General features: G+C 40.9%; 1 protein-coding gene across 5 annotated transcripts in view; it reads left to right on the forward strand.

Moving 5' to 3' along the window:
- Window positions 1-14,061, forward strand: part of WHRN (whirlin) — a 112,607-nt gene that overhangs the window by 68,746 nt on the left and 29,800 nt on the right. For all 5 annotated transcript variants that reach the window (XM_075184882.1, XM_075184883.1, XM_075184878.1 and 2 more), the window contains 3 exons: window positions 5,440-5,565; window positions 6,012-6,217; window positions 13,704-13,740. In XM_075184882.1, the coding sequence (XP_075040983.1) occupies window positions 5,440-5,565; window positions 6,012-6,217; window positions 13,704-13,740 (369 nt within the window). The remainder of the gene's footprint in view (window positions 1-5,439; window positions 5,566-6,011; window positions 6,218-13,703; window positions 13,741-14,061) is intronic.

Genomic DNA, 14,061 nt, shown 5'->3' on the forward strand with positions numbered 1-14,061 from the left:
TGTATGAATGTCTGACTTAAGCCTGTAGCAAACCTGACATGTATAAAAGAGGGGCAGACCAGGAGGCATATTGAGATGCCTATGACTCAGCATGGGCGTAAGTACTCTATTTTTATGGGTGACTTTTTCTGAGCCTAAATTACACCCAATTTTTGGCCAAATCAGCATCAGGCAGAGAGTGTTGTAGTCAATGCGTATGCTCAGAGGAAGGGCTTGTAACCAGTGCACAGCACCTCAGGGACCAATCCTGGGTCCAGTTTTGTTTAATGTATTCAGTAACCCCTTCAGTGCTAAGGATGAGTAGGACTCGTCCTGCAAATATACCTTATGAAGTTCTAAGATGTGCTTCTGGAGAGTTGTTGTCTGGTGATCACACATGATCACCAGACAATTACACCCTACGCTACAGAAAGTCCAGATTTGGGGGTGTTAGAATGCCCAGAACAACCCTGTTCTGGCTTCAATAAACTCAAGGGTACCCTCATTTGATGTGGTAGGTTGTCAATTTTTAAAAATGCCCTACTTATATTATTCCTACACGTTATGCATTTCATTCAAGACAGTGCAAACTAGCTAAAAAGGCATTATCATTTTCATTATCATTTTAGTTCACCTTCTTGCAATTTTAATTAGGAAAAAATCATTTTTGCCCATTTTGGGTAGATTTTATTTGCTGTGTCAGGAGGTATAAGCAAACTAATGGTAGTTTCTGAAAACTGAATGTCTTCTGAAAAGAAAGTATATTTTGTGTGGGTACTGCATATATAAATTATTAATATTGAATTTACCCAAAAATGCCAAAATAGGCACAGCATAGGGATGAGAAAAGCCTAAGTGGCAAAAGGATTAATGATATTTAGTGTAAACTACAAGAAAAGGTATGTAATAGGCTTGATACCTTATTACATACATACATACAGATGCATACATGAAGAGAAAACAGAGGAATGAAGTATGGAGTCTTAAATTTAATATATCAAAATGTACAATAATGTATGTGAGAAAAATACAGAAACAGGATGAATGGTGATGTAACATCAACAAGGGTGGAGTTATAGTTTTAGATCATATGAAGGTAAGAAAACAGAAGAGCACAGAGGTTATTCATCCGCCCAGTATGAGTCATGCAGACATGCAGCGCAGTGAGTGAAGTGGGTCAGTGAGCAACGAGGAACCCTCAGGGAGTAGGTAGTTCAGACCACATGCCCTTTGGGCCGCCTTAATTCAGCTCTTGTGGGCAACCTCTTGGAAGACAGACAGAACCCCTACACACCAGCACAGAGGAGCAAGTGTCCACCAATACCCTCTGCCACAACACTGCATCTACTACTGGCTCTTTACTTGTGCCAACCAGCAAAAAGTGCACCAAGACTTAAGTGGGAGCAACTCAAGCACCAGATCAGCACTTTCAAGGTTATCTTCTCCCTTACACGATACTGTTAACATGGGTACAAATTACACACCAAGGTAAATCTCTGGTAACACGAAAATAAAGTGTTTTTTTATTTAAATAAATGACAAAAGTGGCTGTAGCACTTTTTAAGAATATTTACCTTAACATTAATTGTACACTATAACATTCCACCAAACAGAGGACATACAATACAGAAAGCCATACTCAGCAAATCAAACCTGGTATTCAATTTTATGCATACATTGTTAGGTTAAAGCATCTAGTACTCCTGCTGGCAAGGCAGTAATCAAGCCCAAATGCCACCTAATTGGTGTCAGGCACACACAGATCAGGAGAGCTGTGGAAAGTTCTGCAAGAGTTGACTATTGAGTGTTTTTTTCGGGCTAATTGGAGCTTCCGGCCAACCGGAACTTCTGCTTTGTAGCAACTAACCTCTAAAGCTCAAAGTCCCGTTACCTGTAAAAGTGGTGGACTGCCATATTTGGAGTGTCAAAATTCTTGGCAATGGTTTCATCCGCTACACATTCCACCACCATACACCTCTCCTTCCTCCTATCCACCCTCCTCTACCTCCCCTTTCTCTGAAATTCATCTTTACTCTTATTTTCTGTACTTCCTGTTCTCATAGCCTAAAATACTGTACTCTGTCCACCCACATTGCTGCCTTACCTTTCCTTATTGGTTCTACCCCTGCACCCACCTATTCCCTGTCCATATGCTCGTCCTCACTCTCCTCCTTCTCCTGGCTGCGTGCAACATTAGTAACAAACCAAGAACCCCACCCTAGCCCCATTATCACTTCAGACTCCTTCCTTCACCACAAAACATCCCCCACACCTCCAACCACATTCTCATTCCTACTCTCACCCATCTCCCCTCCTGTGCACTCTGGAAAGCTAGATAAGTCTGCAACAAATACATTATTTCATGACCTTCTCCTCTCCATTGACCTCACTTGGATCTCTCCCTCCTGCTGTCTCCTGCCTTCACCTACAGTATCTTCCCCCATGAACCTACTTCTCCTTTGAAGTTCATTCCATACACCTCTTCCTTCCACTGGACCTCCTCTTCCCTCAATGCTCATGACTTATTTTAAAGACATAATAGACAATAAATCTCTCCACACACTCTCACTAAAGTGACCAGTGAAATACTGTTAGCTAAGTGAAAGAGTTACTTCACATGTTCATCATATATTCATTGACCTCTCTGCACTCTACACTGACACTGTTAATCACCCTTTTCTCCTTGACACCCTTTGCTCCCTCGGGATGCAAGACAGTGTCCTGTCCTGGTTTGCCTCCTACCTCTCTGATCGCTCCTTCCAAGTCTCTACTTCCAACTCCTGCTTCTCGCTTCTTCCTATCTGTATGGGGGTCCCTCAAGGATCTGTCCTTAGTTCTCTGCTTTTCTTGCTCTACACCTCCTCTCTCAGTCAACTCATACACTCTTTTGACCTCCGTTACCACCTCGATGCAGACAACACTCTAATCTAAATTTCCTCCCCCGATCTCTCTCCTCCTTTTTTTTCCCCCACGTGTTCAACTAGTTCTCTACCATCTCCACATCAATGTTCCAACACTACCTCAAACTTAATATGTCAAAATCTGAGCTCATTATCTTTACACTTTCCAATGTGACTTCTCCTCCCCCATCACTCTCATGGTTGACAACACCTCACCTTCCCTTATTCCTTAAGCCTTGGTATTATCATTGAGTCCTCCCTCAGCTTTGCCCCACATATCCAGTCCCTATCACAGTCCTGCTGCCTCCTCCTTCCCAGCATTGACAAAAGCTACTGTTTTCTCACTCAGAAAGAAAACCAAAACACTGGTCTATATAGTCATTATCTCCCGCATAGACTACAGCAACCTTCTCCTTGCTGGCCTTCCCGTTTCACTCCGTTCCCCTCAATCTATATCCTTAATGCAGTGGCAAAGCTTATTTTCCTTTTCTGCTACTCTTCATCCATTGCACCTCTCTGCAAATCCTTTTACTTGCTGCTCATTCCCTCCACAATTCACTTCAAGTTGCTTACCCTCACCTACAACGTCCTCACCAACACTCCTCCCCCCATACATCTCCGAACTACTCAATAGGCTCGACCTCTCCATTTCATCTCTGATCTACACCGCTGCTCCCTTCTTATCACCTCTTTTAACTCTCACCTCCAAGACTTCTTCCACGCTGCTCCCAACCTTTGGAACTCCCTGCCTCGACTGGCCAGACTCTCCTTCAAACTTCAATCTTTCAAGCACTCCCTCAAAACCCACAACTTCACTCTTGTTTACCCTGTCCCCCGACTAGACCACTGCCCATTACTCCCTACTCTGTCCACCTGTGTCCCATTGCTTCTACTGTCTCCCCCAGCCCCTTCCTTCCAGATTGTAAGCTCTCATGAGCAGGACCCTCACCATCTCAAATCTAATGTCAGTCCCATCTTCGTCTGCCTTGTTTATACCTGTTGTTTTTTTGCTGCTATTTTATTTTAGTGAGTGTTATGTTGGAGCCTTTAGGGCCTACTTGTGCTCTGCTATTTGTCGTTGTACCTGTGTAACTCATACTTTTGTTCCACATGTTTTGGTATTATACTTAATTTGACCTTGTGTATTTGTAAACTGACTGTGTATGCTCAAAATAATCTGAGCTTACATTTGCAGGTTGGCGCATTCTCCTAAAAATGTTATTAATGGATACAATAAAATCAACACATCAAAGTCCAGCCTCGTTTCACTTTTGTCTCCTAAAATACTGCTTGGCTTAGCTCTACCAAGTCTTAGCAGGGCATGTGGCTGGCATATATGGGGGCACATTATTATGGCATTGGGAATGTGACTATTACAGCAGGTAAAAAGACAGATACTGCCCTATAGTCTGTACATGGATATAACATAAAATTGGCCAGCATATGAATTCCCTTTTATTATATACTAAAGCATAGAAAACATTGCCATTTTCACCTAACTTAATTGTTTTTGAATATGACATTACAACTTTGCCTGGGTTGCTCCTCACCTGTGGAACAATCTCCCATGCCCTTAAGATTAGCTTCTACTCTCCAATGCCTTTGAAACTCATTTTCTTATTGAAGCCTATAAGCCCACCTCCTAACTCCCTACACCCTAGCCTGTTTCTCGTGTTCCATTTCTAAAATTGCATCACCCTGTTTACTTCTAGGCTTGCTTTCCCAGCCCTGTTATCTAGAGCTCAGGCCTACTTTGATAATACTAGTCACACTAATAGACCCTCACAAATATCCCAATCTCCACTCTGAACCATACTCGCTCCTCCTGTTTCAGCTGTGCCCTCTTCCACTTACAATGTAAGCTCTCTAATGAGCAGGGTCCTCCATACCCTTTGTTTTTATGTCTGCATTTGTATGGCCCTGTTTTTGCTTGTACTGTTTTCCTTACTGTACAGCGCTGCAGAGCACTGTGGCGCCTTACATATCTACGATAATAATAATAATAATACTTCACGTTATAGCATACTTGCCAACTCTCCCAGAATGTCCGGGAGACTCCTGAAATCCGAGTTGGTTTCACAGACTCCCGGGAGAGCAGGCAAGTCTCCCGCATCCCGCAACTGCCTTCTTAAAATGACACAATTCACGGTGAATCGCGTCATTTTGGTCCCGCCCCCGCGACAAAACGGAATTTCCGGCGTGGGGGCGGGGTCGGAAATGCCGGCCCCTTCCGCTCTCCAGTCACGCCCCTCTCCCGGACAGAACTTGCTGAAAGTAGGCAAGTATGCGTTATAGATTACCATCACTGCTACTCACTGTCCTGTAAATAACCTGATCTGCATTACCAAGTTATCTGTGTGTCATCTGTTAATTAGTAGAGGTCTAATTTGTGTATAGTTATGTTTAGTTTAATCATGTATTATGTAATGTATTGGAATATTTAGTATATTTTCTTCTAAATACAAAACTCCACTTTCCAAATATTAAACTGAAAATATGGACACCTCTATAAAAATACTGCATGTGAATGTTGGATCTTATCGGTAACTCTCGTCCTTAGGTGAATTTGGTGCTGGGAGAGGGGAGTTCTCTTGGGTTGCTTATCCGTGGAGGCGCAGAATATTCCCTGGGGATTTACATCACTGGTGTCGATCAGGGCTCGGAGGCTGAGAGCGCCGGACTTAAGGTAACACTGGGGGTCTTCTCAGTTTCTCATTGTCTCTTATACAAAACCTCTCATGTTTACCCCCAAAATATTATTTTACTCTTTCATCAATTTTGTTGTCAATTGTTTTGTTTAGTTTTTTAATTTGCCTATTTTACTTTCTATATGGGATAATGCACTAGTTGCTGCAAATTATAGGGATATTAGAAGTCAATGAACAGTTCGGTAACTATATAACAGCAAGTGGCAATGGAATAATACAAGTCCCAGAAATAGTAGGTGACTTCTAATATGAGTCATAATTTACAGTAGAAACAGATTAAAAACACGGATGACAACAAGGTGAGAGAAGAACACTTATTGGGGAAAAATGAGACGTTTTGTAAGTAAACTACACCGCTCTTGATTGTGGTTTTGATTTTTTACATGGCACATGGATTGTCCCTCTTTTTCCACCCTCCTTTCAGGTGGGAGATCAGATCCTGGATATAAACGGTGTCAGCTTCCTCTCCATCCCACACGATGAGGCTGTTAGAATTCTCCGCTCTTCGCGACATCTGATGATGACAGTGAGGGACGTGGGTCGTATCCCACATGCTCGCACCATAGTGGATGAGACTCAGTGGCTAAGTAGCACCTACACAGGAACTGGTGACCCCCATACGACTACGGGGTAAATAATAAAAGCATCCTAACTATATATCGTCACTAATGTTCGTCATACAATACGTAGTCTATCTGGATGGGCAACATGATATTTTTTAGGGGCTTCACGTGTTGCCTTAGGTTCCTCTAGGAGCTCACGCATAGAATACAGGTAACATTTGGGTCCACCACTGAGGGGTAAATGTATTATGGTCCAGTTTTGTCAACTCGCGGGAGTTCGGCGAGTTGACAGCTAAAATTTAAAGCGGCGCTGGCTCGTAAAGACAAACTTGCCTTAACAAGCCAGCGCCGCTTTAAATTTTAGCTGTCAACTTGCCGAACTCCCGCGAGTTGACAAAACCGGACCATAATACATTTACCCCTGAATGTCTACCTGGCTAACGAGCAGGAGTCGGCCAAAACTAGACAGGCCCTGTAAAATCCGTTAATTATCTCCTGAGTTACAAGACCTTCTTGTTGTTTTTGCTTGCAGATCTAATCATTTTGAATGCAATAGTCACTCATATGATTTCCCTGACATACAATTAAAATACAGTGCCAAACAGCCTATTATAGAGAATTTTCTTTTCAATTTGAAATAAGAGGTAATACCCAATGTCACACGGAGAACTATTACAAATGTACTTCTAAATGATTGCCGACAAACGCATTGGCAGTGTTAGTCTTTGTTAGATACTTACACCCAGGGGAAGAAACGTAGCTATTAGCTGGGAACACTGACAGTGAGATGTCATAATCAACCAGCTTTAATTGCATTTGTTTTATGATTATGTGAATTGGTAGAACTAAGAAGATTGTGTTGAAGGATCGAGTTCAAAATATTCTGCACTTTTGTGTAGTAGATGTTTATCATAGAAAGTTGTATTTATGTCTGTAACCATACAGTAATTAGCTTTAAACTGAAGTGCGCCTATTGGGGGTCAATCAGAGTAGGACGCAATAGCCATTTTTTTGGGGCTGCCAGGGCTTGCTGAGACCAGTAGTGTCTAAATGGATAGTTGGAATCTGTACTTGATGAAATCCTAATAGGAATAATCAGCCACTGCTCAATGAGTTACATTTTATTTTTAGGGGATAAGATACCTCTAGTAGCCTCTAGGTGGTGCACCCCAAAATAGAACAATGCTATCCAACCAACAAAAGAAAAGTATTCCTATAGAGGATGAAAGTATTACAACTCAATTTCATTAATATGCATTAAAATTAGCCTCCCTCCTTATGTATACAGCGATATATATATGCCTTGTAAAGGTATTAGATATATCCAGAATGAAATTATACTAGAAGAGAATGAAAGAATTAATTCCAGCCCATAGCTTTGAGATTCAAGAGTATCAAAAGTAATATAGAGTGATGGGAGTATAAAATCAGACATCGGATTGGTCAAACGGATGATATATATATATAGGAACATATCCATGAATATGTAATGCTTAGACAAGTTCCTTCAAATATCCATCTATGTTTGTATGCACAGTTCTGGTGATATAATTCTGTGTCACCCAATTCCGCTGCCTGGGTGTCACCTTCGACTCCTCTCTCTCTTTTGCCCCCCACATTCATTCCCTTGCCCAAGCCTGTCGCTTCCAACTACGCAACATCGCCCGTATCCGTCCCTTTCTCTCTCAGGATGCCAACAAAACTATCATCCACGCACTCATCATTGCCCGCCTGGATTATTGCAACCTCCTCCTCACCGGCCTCCCCCACTCCCATCTCTCCCCCCTCCTGCTCTATACTCAATGCGGCGGCAAGACTCATCTTCCTCTCACTCCGCTCCTCCTCTGCCTCCCCTCTCTGCCTCAACTTACACTGGCTTCCCGTCCCCTACAGAATCCTTTTCAAACTCCTCACCACCACTTACAATGCTCTCTCCCACTCTACTGCCCCCTATATCTCTAACCTCCTCTCCATTCACACTCCTGCCCGCTCCCTGCGCTCAGCCAATGATCGCCGCCTCTCCTCTACTCTTATCACCTCTTCTCACTCCAGAATCCAAGACTTTTCCCGTGCAGCCCCCCTTCACTGAAATGACCTCCCTCGTTCCATCCGTTTCTCTCCTACTCTGTGCTCTTTCAAACGTGCACTCAAAACTCACCTTTTCCTCAAAGCCTACCAACCATCCACATAACCCCCTCATCTCCTCCACTTGCTCTCCCTTCTCTCCCCCTTGTCTCATCTGGCTCCTCTTGTGCCTGTTCTGTTTACCCTCCCTTAGGACGTAAGCTCACATGAGCAGGGCCGTCTTCCCTCCTGTCTCCCTACCTGTTCTTCTGCTCCGTGTTTATTGCATTAACCTGCCTGGAGTTTCTGAAGATTTGGTATTTTTGTTTATTGTTCTGTACTGTTTCACCCTGTATAGTCTACTGTTTGTACTGTGTACGGCGCTGCGGAATTCTTATGGCGCCTAACAAATAAATGATGATAATAATAATAATAATAATAATAATTCCATATACTGTAATCCCATTAATGAATGATGGATGACAACTTGTCACATATTTAAACGTACAGAAATGATCACAGAGCAGAGTATCTCATTAATCTCATTTAATCAATTTTATCGGCAACGTATCATTTAAAATGAAGTACTGATGCCGAAAGTCCAAAATAAATATACAAAATAATAAGAAGGATGATATGTGACAGAGAATTTCCGACAGATCATATTTTATTTTAACTGTTTATGTCACTTTCACAAATCACAGGTCAATTTTCATGTTTTTATTACTATTTCGCCTGATACATAAGGAGGGTGGTTTATTTTAATGCATATTAATAAAATGTAGTTTCAATACTCAATTTTAGGGATACTTTTCTTTGTTGGTTTTGATCAGTCGTGCCACAGGAAAAAAATGCTGATCTCTCTATTTTAACTATTTATTTTCCCAACACACCATGGACATGGGTGTTGGGAGAAGCCCCAGTGCTCTAGGAGAGGCAGCTTGCATTATAAATCCAGCCCCATTATGAACAGGCCAGGGCCGTGTAACATTACGACACCGTGTTGCGGGTTTCTCCATTATAGTGTCACCAGCCAGCCTGTTATAGCCTAGTGCTGGTAGCAGCTTATGTGGGTGACCCTATCTGTTCTGTTTGTCCCCCTACATTTGCTGCTACCAACCCAAGCTATGAGCGCTGGGGGTGGTGTCACCTTTAAAGGGACAATTAGAATTTTCCCAAATCTTGAAAAGTAATTGACCACAACGGCTAATTTCTTCCAAGGTCTACTTGGTAAGGATGTAGTAACTAGCGTCTCTATGTACTGGGTATGTTGATTGATTAGGTTTGTGTCTCAGGACAAAACTTTGTTCTTTGTGTCTTTTTGGCCCCTTTTCTATATTTTTTTACTCCAAAAAGTCCTCCATGAACCTGGTAAAGGGTTTAATTTCACATTCATTTAAGGACAACAAACCGTCCATGCAGTATCAAACCGTTATGTTCACTTAGGTGTGAATGATCTGCAAAGTGTTTTCTTGTCAACCCCTTTGGAATTGTGGGTATAATTATTCCACCCTGAGTGAATGTATTTCAAAACAGTATAAACATCAACATCTTCCTGAGTTGGTAGTTTTCGGCCTCATACCGCAGGACTTTTAGGTAAAGCACCAATTTATTTCCAGGCATGTATTCAGGGGTTCGGATAACCCGTATAAGTCTCAGAAGTAGATGTTGACATCACAATGGTGCTACATCCAAATCTTTACCAGTGGCTCATGGTCAGTAGGAACTTATAAGAAAGCAATCCAAATAAATATCTCAAGAAGACTTCACAAGTCTATACGTTCGGCAGACGTGTCTCCACAATTTGTGCAAAGTGTTGTTCTAAAATAATTGAGTGTTCTTCACCGTGATTCCATCGGCACTGACCAACTTAGGCTTCTTTGGATCATAAAACTATAGACTTGGTCAAGTAGTAAGTATTTTATTTTTCTAAAAGCAGTCTATAGATCAGACCCCCAAATCCACAAAATCCTGGATTTCAATAACTGGTTGAATAGGTTGACTACTGTAGATATATATTTCATCTATTGTCTCAAATAGTTGACTATACCTAAGAAAAGTGTAAGTTCAATAGTTTTTGTTGGTATTTTTAAGCTTCTAATATCTTACACCTTTCCAGCGCACGGTTTTATCCCCTGAGCAGTATTCATCTGTCTCAAAATTCAATTTTCTCTTTCTGGAAAAATGCTTTTCTGTATTAAAATTTTAATTATGTTGAGGGTTTTGCAAGTCTGGTGTAGTAATCTTCCAGTAAAATTACCAAAAATGAAAATGTCATCCATAAAAAATAATTACTTGCTTTTCGTCAGTCCTCTTACTTTGAAACATTTCTGGAACACTAATGATTGCTGAGAATAGTCTCCAGAAAAAGAATGCCCCCAGGGTGAAGGGATCCGGCGTGGTATGGGTACGCTATATTGTACATTTTTAGATTTTCAAAACGGCCTCTATAATACCTTGTCGATTTCATTAACTCTTTGTACCAGGCCCATTTTGGCAGGAACACCAGGGCTGAGTAAACTGTCAGTGATAGTGTATGGACGCAAAATATGAACCATAGTTCAGCCATATTGATAATTCTTGAATGTACCTTTAAATGTACAAACATCATTTTTGCTCAATACTTGAAACAAAAAGTTTTACAGGTAAATATGAGGAAGTGCGTGATATTCTCAATTGTATGGAATTTGCTGGCTCTACAGAAATAAATGATGATGATGATGACATGTCCCAAAACCTAGTCTATTTCTGAATAAAGGACTAACCGCAGGTAACATGGGCAGGAAAAACATAGTTATTTGTGCACTGTGCATGATATTTCTACATTATGTATAACACTGACACATGAAATTAGCTGATATTGTGATTTTGTTCATCTTTGCACGTTCCATAGAAATGTATAATTATTGAACTAGATAAAGGTTACTAGTCAGAGAGCCGCTGATCAGAAACATCTTTGATACGCATGTGATGATCATCTGAAGCTGTATTCATTTCTCACTTCCTGATTTGCCTTGTGCTTTTCTTGGAAATAAATGCTTTGATAAGACTACAAACTGATACACTGTAAGTTGGGAGCTGGTCCCATATGTCTAACAGTCAGTTATCGCCTTGTGAACACAGACACTGTAAACTTAAAGCTGTGTATTGCTTCGGTAAAGAATTTCCCACTTCAGTTTACATCCAGGGTTCTCAAGAATTGCATCTTGTGTGATGAGCTCTTGCAGCTGATTATAAGCCTTCTTAGGTATTGCAGTCACATCTGCAACAGAGGTACTTTTAAAATCCATAACTGCCCCACAGAGTTGCAGCTTGGCCCTAAATGCTGGTTCGCTCTATTTGCATTCAATAGAACCTAGGAAGAATGTATAATGTTTCTCTGTGGTCACTTCTTGCCCCATTCTGATATGGCTGCAAAAAAAATTCCCATTTAAGCGCATTTCCTGCATTAAGCTTCTCTAGCTGGTCAGTTTCCCCCTGTGGTAATACACCTCCCATGTCTATTACACTTGTACTAATAGTGCCAGCATTAATGGTACTAAGGGATCTGAGAGTCAGGTGACTTAAATGCAGGTAAGCAATGTAACAAAGCAATGAGAAAGGCAAGTCAGATGCTTGGTTGCATAGGGAGAGGAGTCAGTAGCAGAAAGAAAGAAGTAATAATGCCACTGTATAGGTCATTGGTACGGCCTCATCTAGAATAATGTGTTCCGTTCTGGAGGTCATACCTCCAGAAGGATATAAATACATTATAGACTGTACAAAGAAGGGCAACTAAAATGGTGCATGGCCTACAGCACAAAACTTACACGGAAAGATTAAAAGATCTGAATATGTATAGTTTGGAGCAGAGAAGGGGGACATGATAGAACATTTCACATATATCAAGGGTTTTAACAAGGTGCAGGAGGGAAACATTCTTCAAAGGAAGAGAAATATTAGAACACGAGGACATGCACTGACACTGGGGGGAAGTAGGTTCAGAGGAAATGTGAGGAAATATTACTTCACAGATAGGGAAGTGGATAAGTAGAATAACCTCCCATCAGAGGTGGTAGAGGCTAATACAGTAGAGCAATTTAAACATGCTTGGGGAATATGTACTATCTGGAATTCTTGGTTTGGCTTTGTGCTTTAATTCGCATGTACTGACATTCCAATTCAATTGCCTTGTAAAGGATAAATTCTGCTCTAGATTGCAATCTTCCAGAAAGACAACCAGTCTCTCAAATGTTCATCTTTTTTTCTCAGCAAGCCCATTAAATGATTCAGCTAAATAAAACACATTTCTTACAATGCGCTCAGTGTGACTACTGATACCATGGTGAGTTGGAGTAGGCCTATGTTCCAATTATGCAGACAAGTTTATAAACACAGTAGTGTAGCACGCATTACATTCCCCAGGAGAGAAGAAACATAATCATGTCTCTGACATCCCTTTGCAATGAACTCATCATAACAGGCAAGCTGCATTCTAAGTGATGGTACTCGTTCCTAGTGATTTCATAGGATACCTGCTCAGTGATGTCACTGTTTCCCAGTGAATTGATTGGATGCCTGCTCAGTGATGTCACTGGTTCCTAATAAATGAATAGACTGCATTCTCAGTGATGTCACTTGTTGTTAGTGAATTGATGAGCCTTGTAAGATATGACACTGGTTCCTAGTGAATTATTAGGGTGAATTCTCAGTAATGTCACTAATTCCTAATGAATTGATCGGCTGTATTTTCCAGAATATCGGTTTAGCCCACAAAAATGACTCCATGGGATAAATTTATCAAGCTGCGGGTTTGAAAAAGTGGAGATGTTGCCTATAGCAACCAATCAGATTCTAGCTGTCATTTTGTAGAATGTACTAAATAAATGATAACTAGAACGTGATTGGTTGCTATAGGCAACATGTCCACCTTTTCAAACCCGCAGCTTGATAAATTTACCTTCAGATTGTTCAGGCGAATATGCACTTAAAAGTTAATTAGGAATGGTATGTTAAGATCACGAGCCATCTATACTTGCACATTTTAGAGGATTAGACAGATCTCCAAAAACTATACAAATTGCAACGGATTACACTGATCATTTTGCAGGTAAAGAAAACCCTTGTGCATAGATATAATTATTCAAAGTACCACTTTAGTCTGATCTTTTATTAGAGAGAGCATACGACAATCACTCTGTTGTAGATGCTTATTAGTCTCTAGTAGTTTACTGTGTATTGTTTTATGAAAGAGGTAAAATGACCTCTCAAGGTCACAAGAATCTTTCAAGTACAAACATACAATGTCGACAGTTGTTACCAATGTCCTCCCAGGGTTATTATTTCACTATCAGATATCTAACCCAAAGCCACCTCTGTATCCACGGTAAGCCTCTGGAACCTAGGGGAAATGCTTCCTTTGCTCTGCTGTAAGAAGTAGGATTTGCCTGTTGTACACGGGGCAGAATACAGACACACTGGGATCAAGATGATTTTCTTTCTCTCCATAGGATCCTTGGAAACACTGCAACAGAACCCACTACAAAGGTAAGTCTGAATGTTTGATGAAATAACACTTTAGTTCTTCCATAGAAACGTGTTATTACTGCACTGGTCCGCAGACTTACACTTAATCTACCCTAAGTCTGTTACTGGGAATATAACATTTATAGTAATGATTATAACCAAGGATACAAATAACACCCCAGGGAAGAAATATACACATCGGGGCCTAGATGCAACATGACTAAAATGCTGGATAACAATTAAATCATATAATTGAACTGTTCTTTTTATTTATTAAATTGTATAACAGATCCTTATCAAGTAAATGTGATGCTGGTCGTGGAGTATTGTTTTTTTTTTAAT

This window comes from Mixophyes fleayi, chromosome 9 (assembly GCF_038048845.1).
Source record: "Mixophyes fleayi isolate aMixFle1 chromosome 9, aMixFle1.hap1, whole genome shotgun sequence".
Classification (NCBI taxonomy): Eukaryota; Metazoa; Chordata; class Amphibia; order Anura; family Limnodynastidae; genus Mixophyes; species Mixophyes fleayi.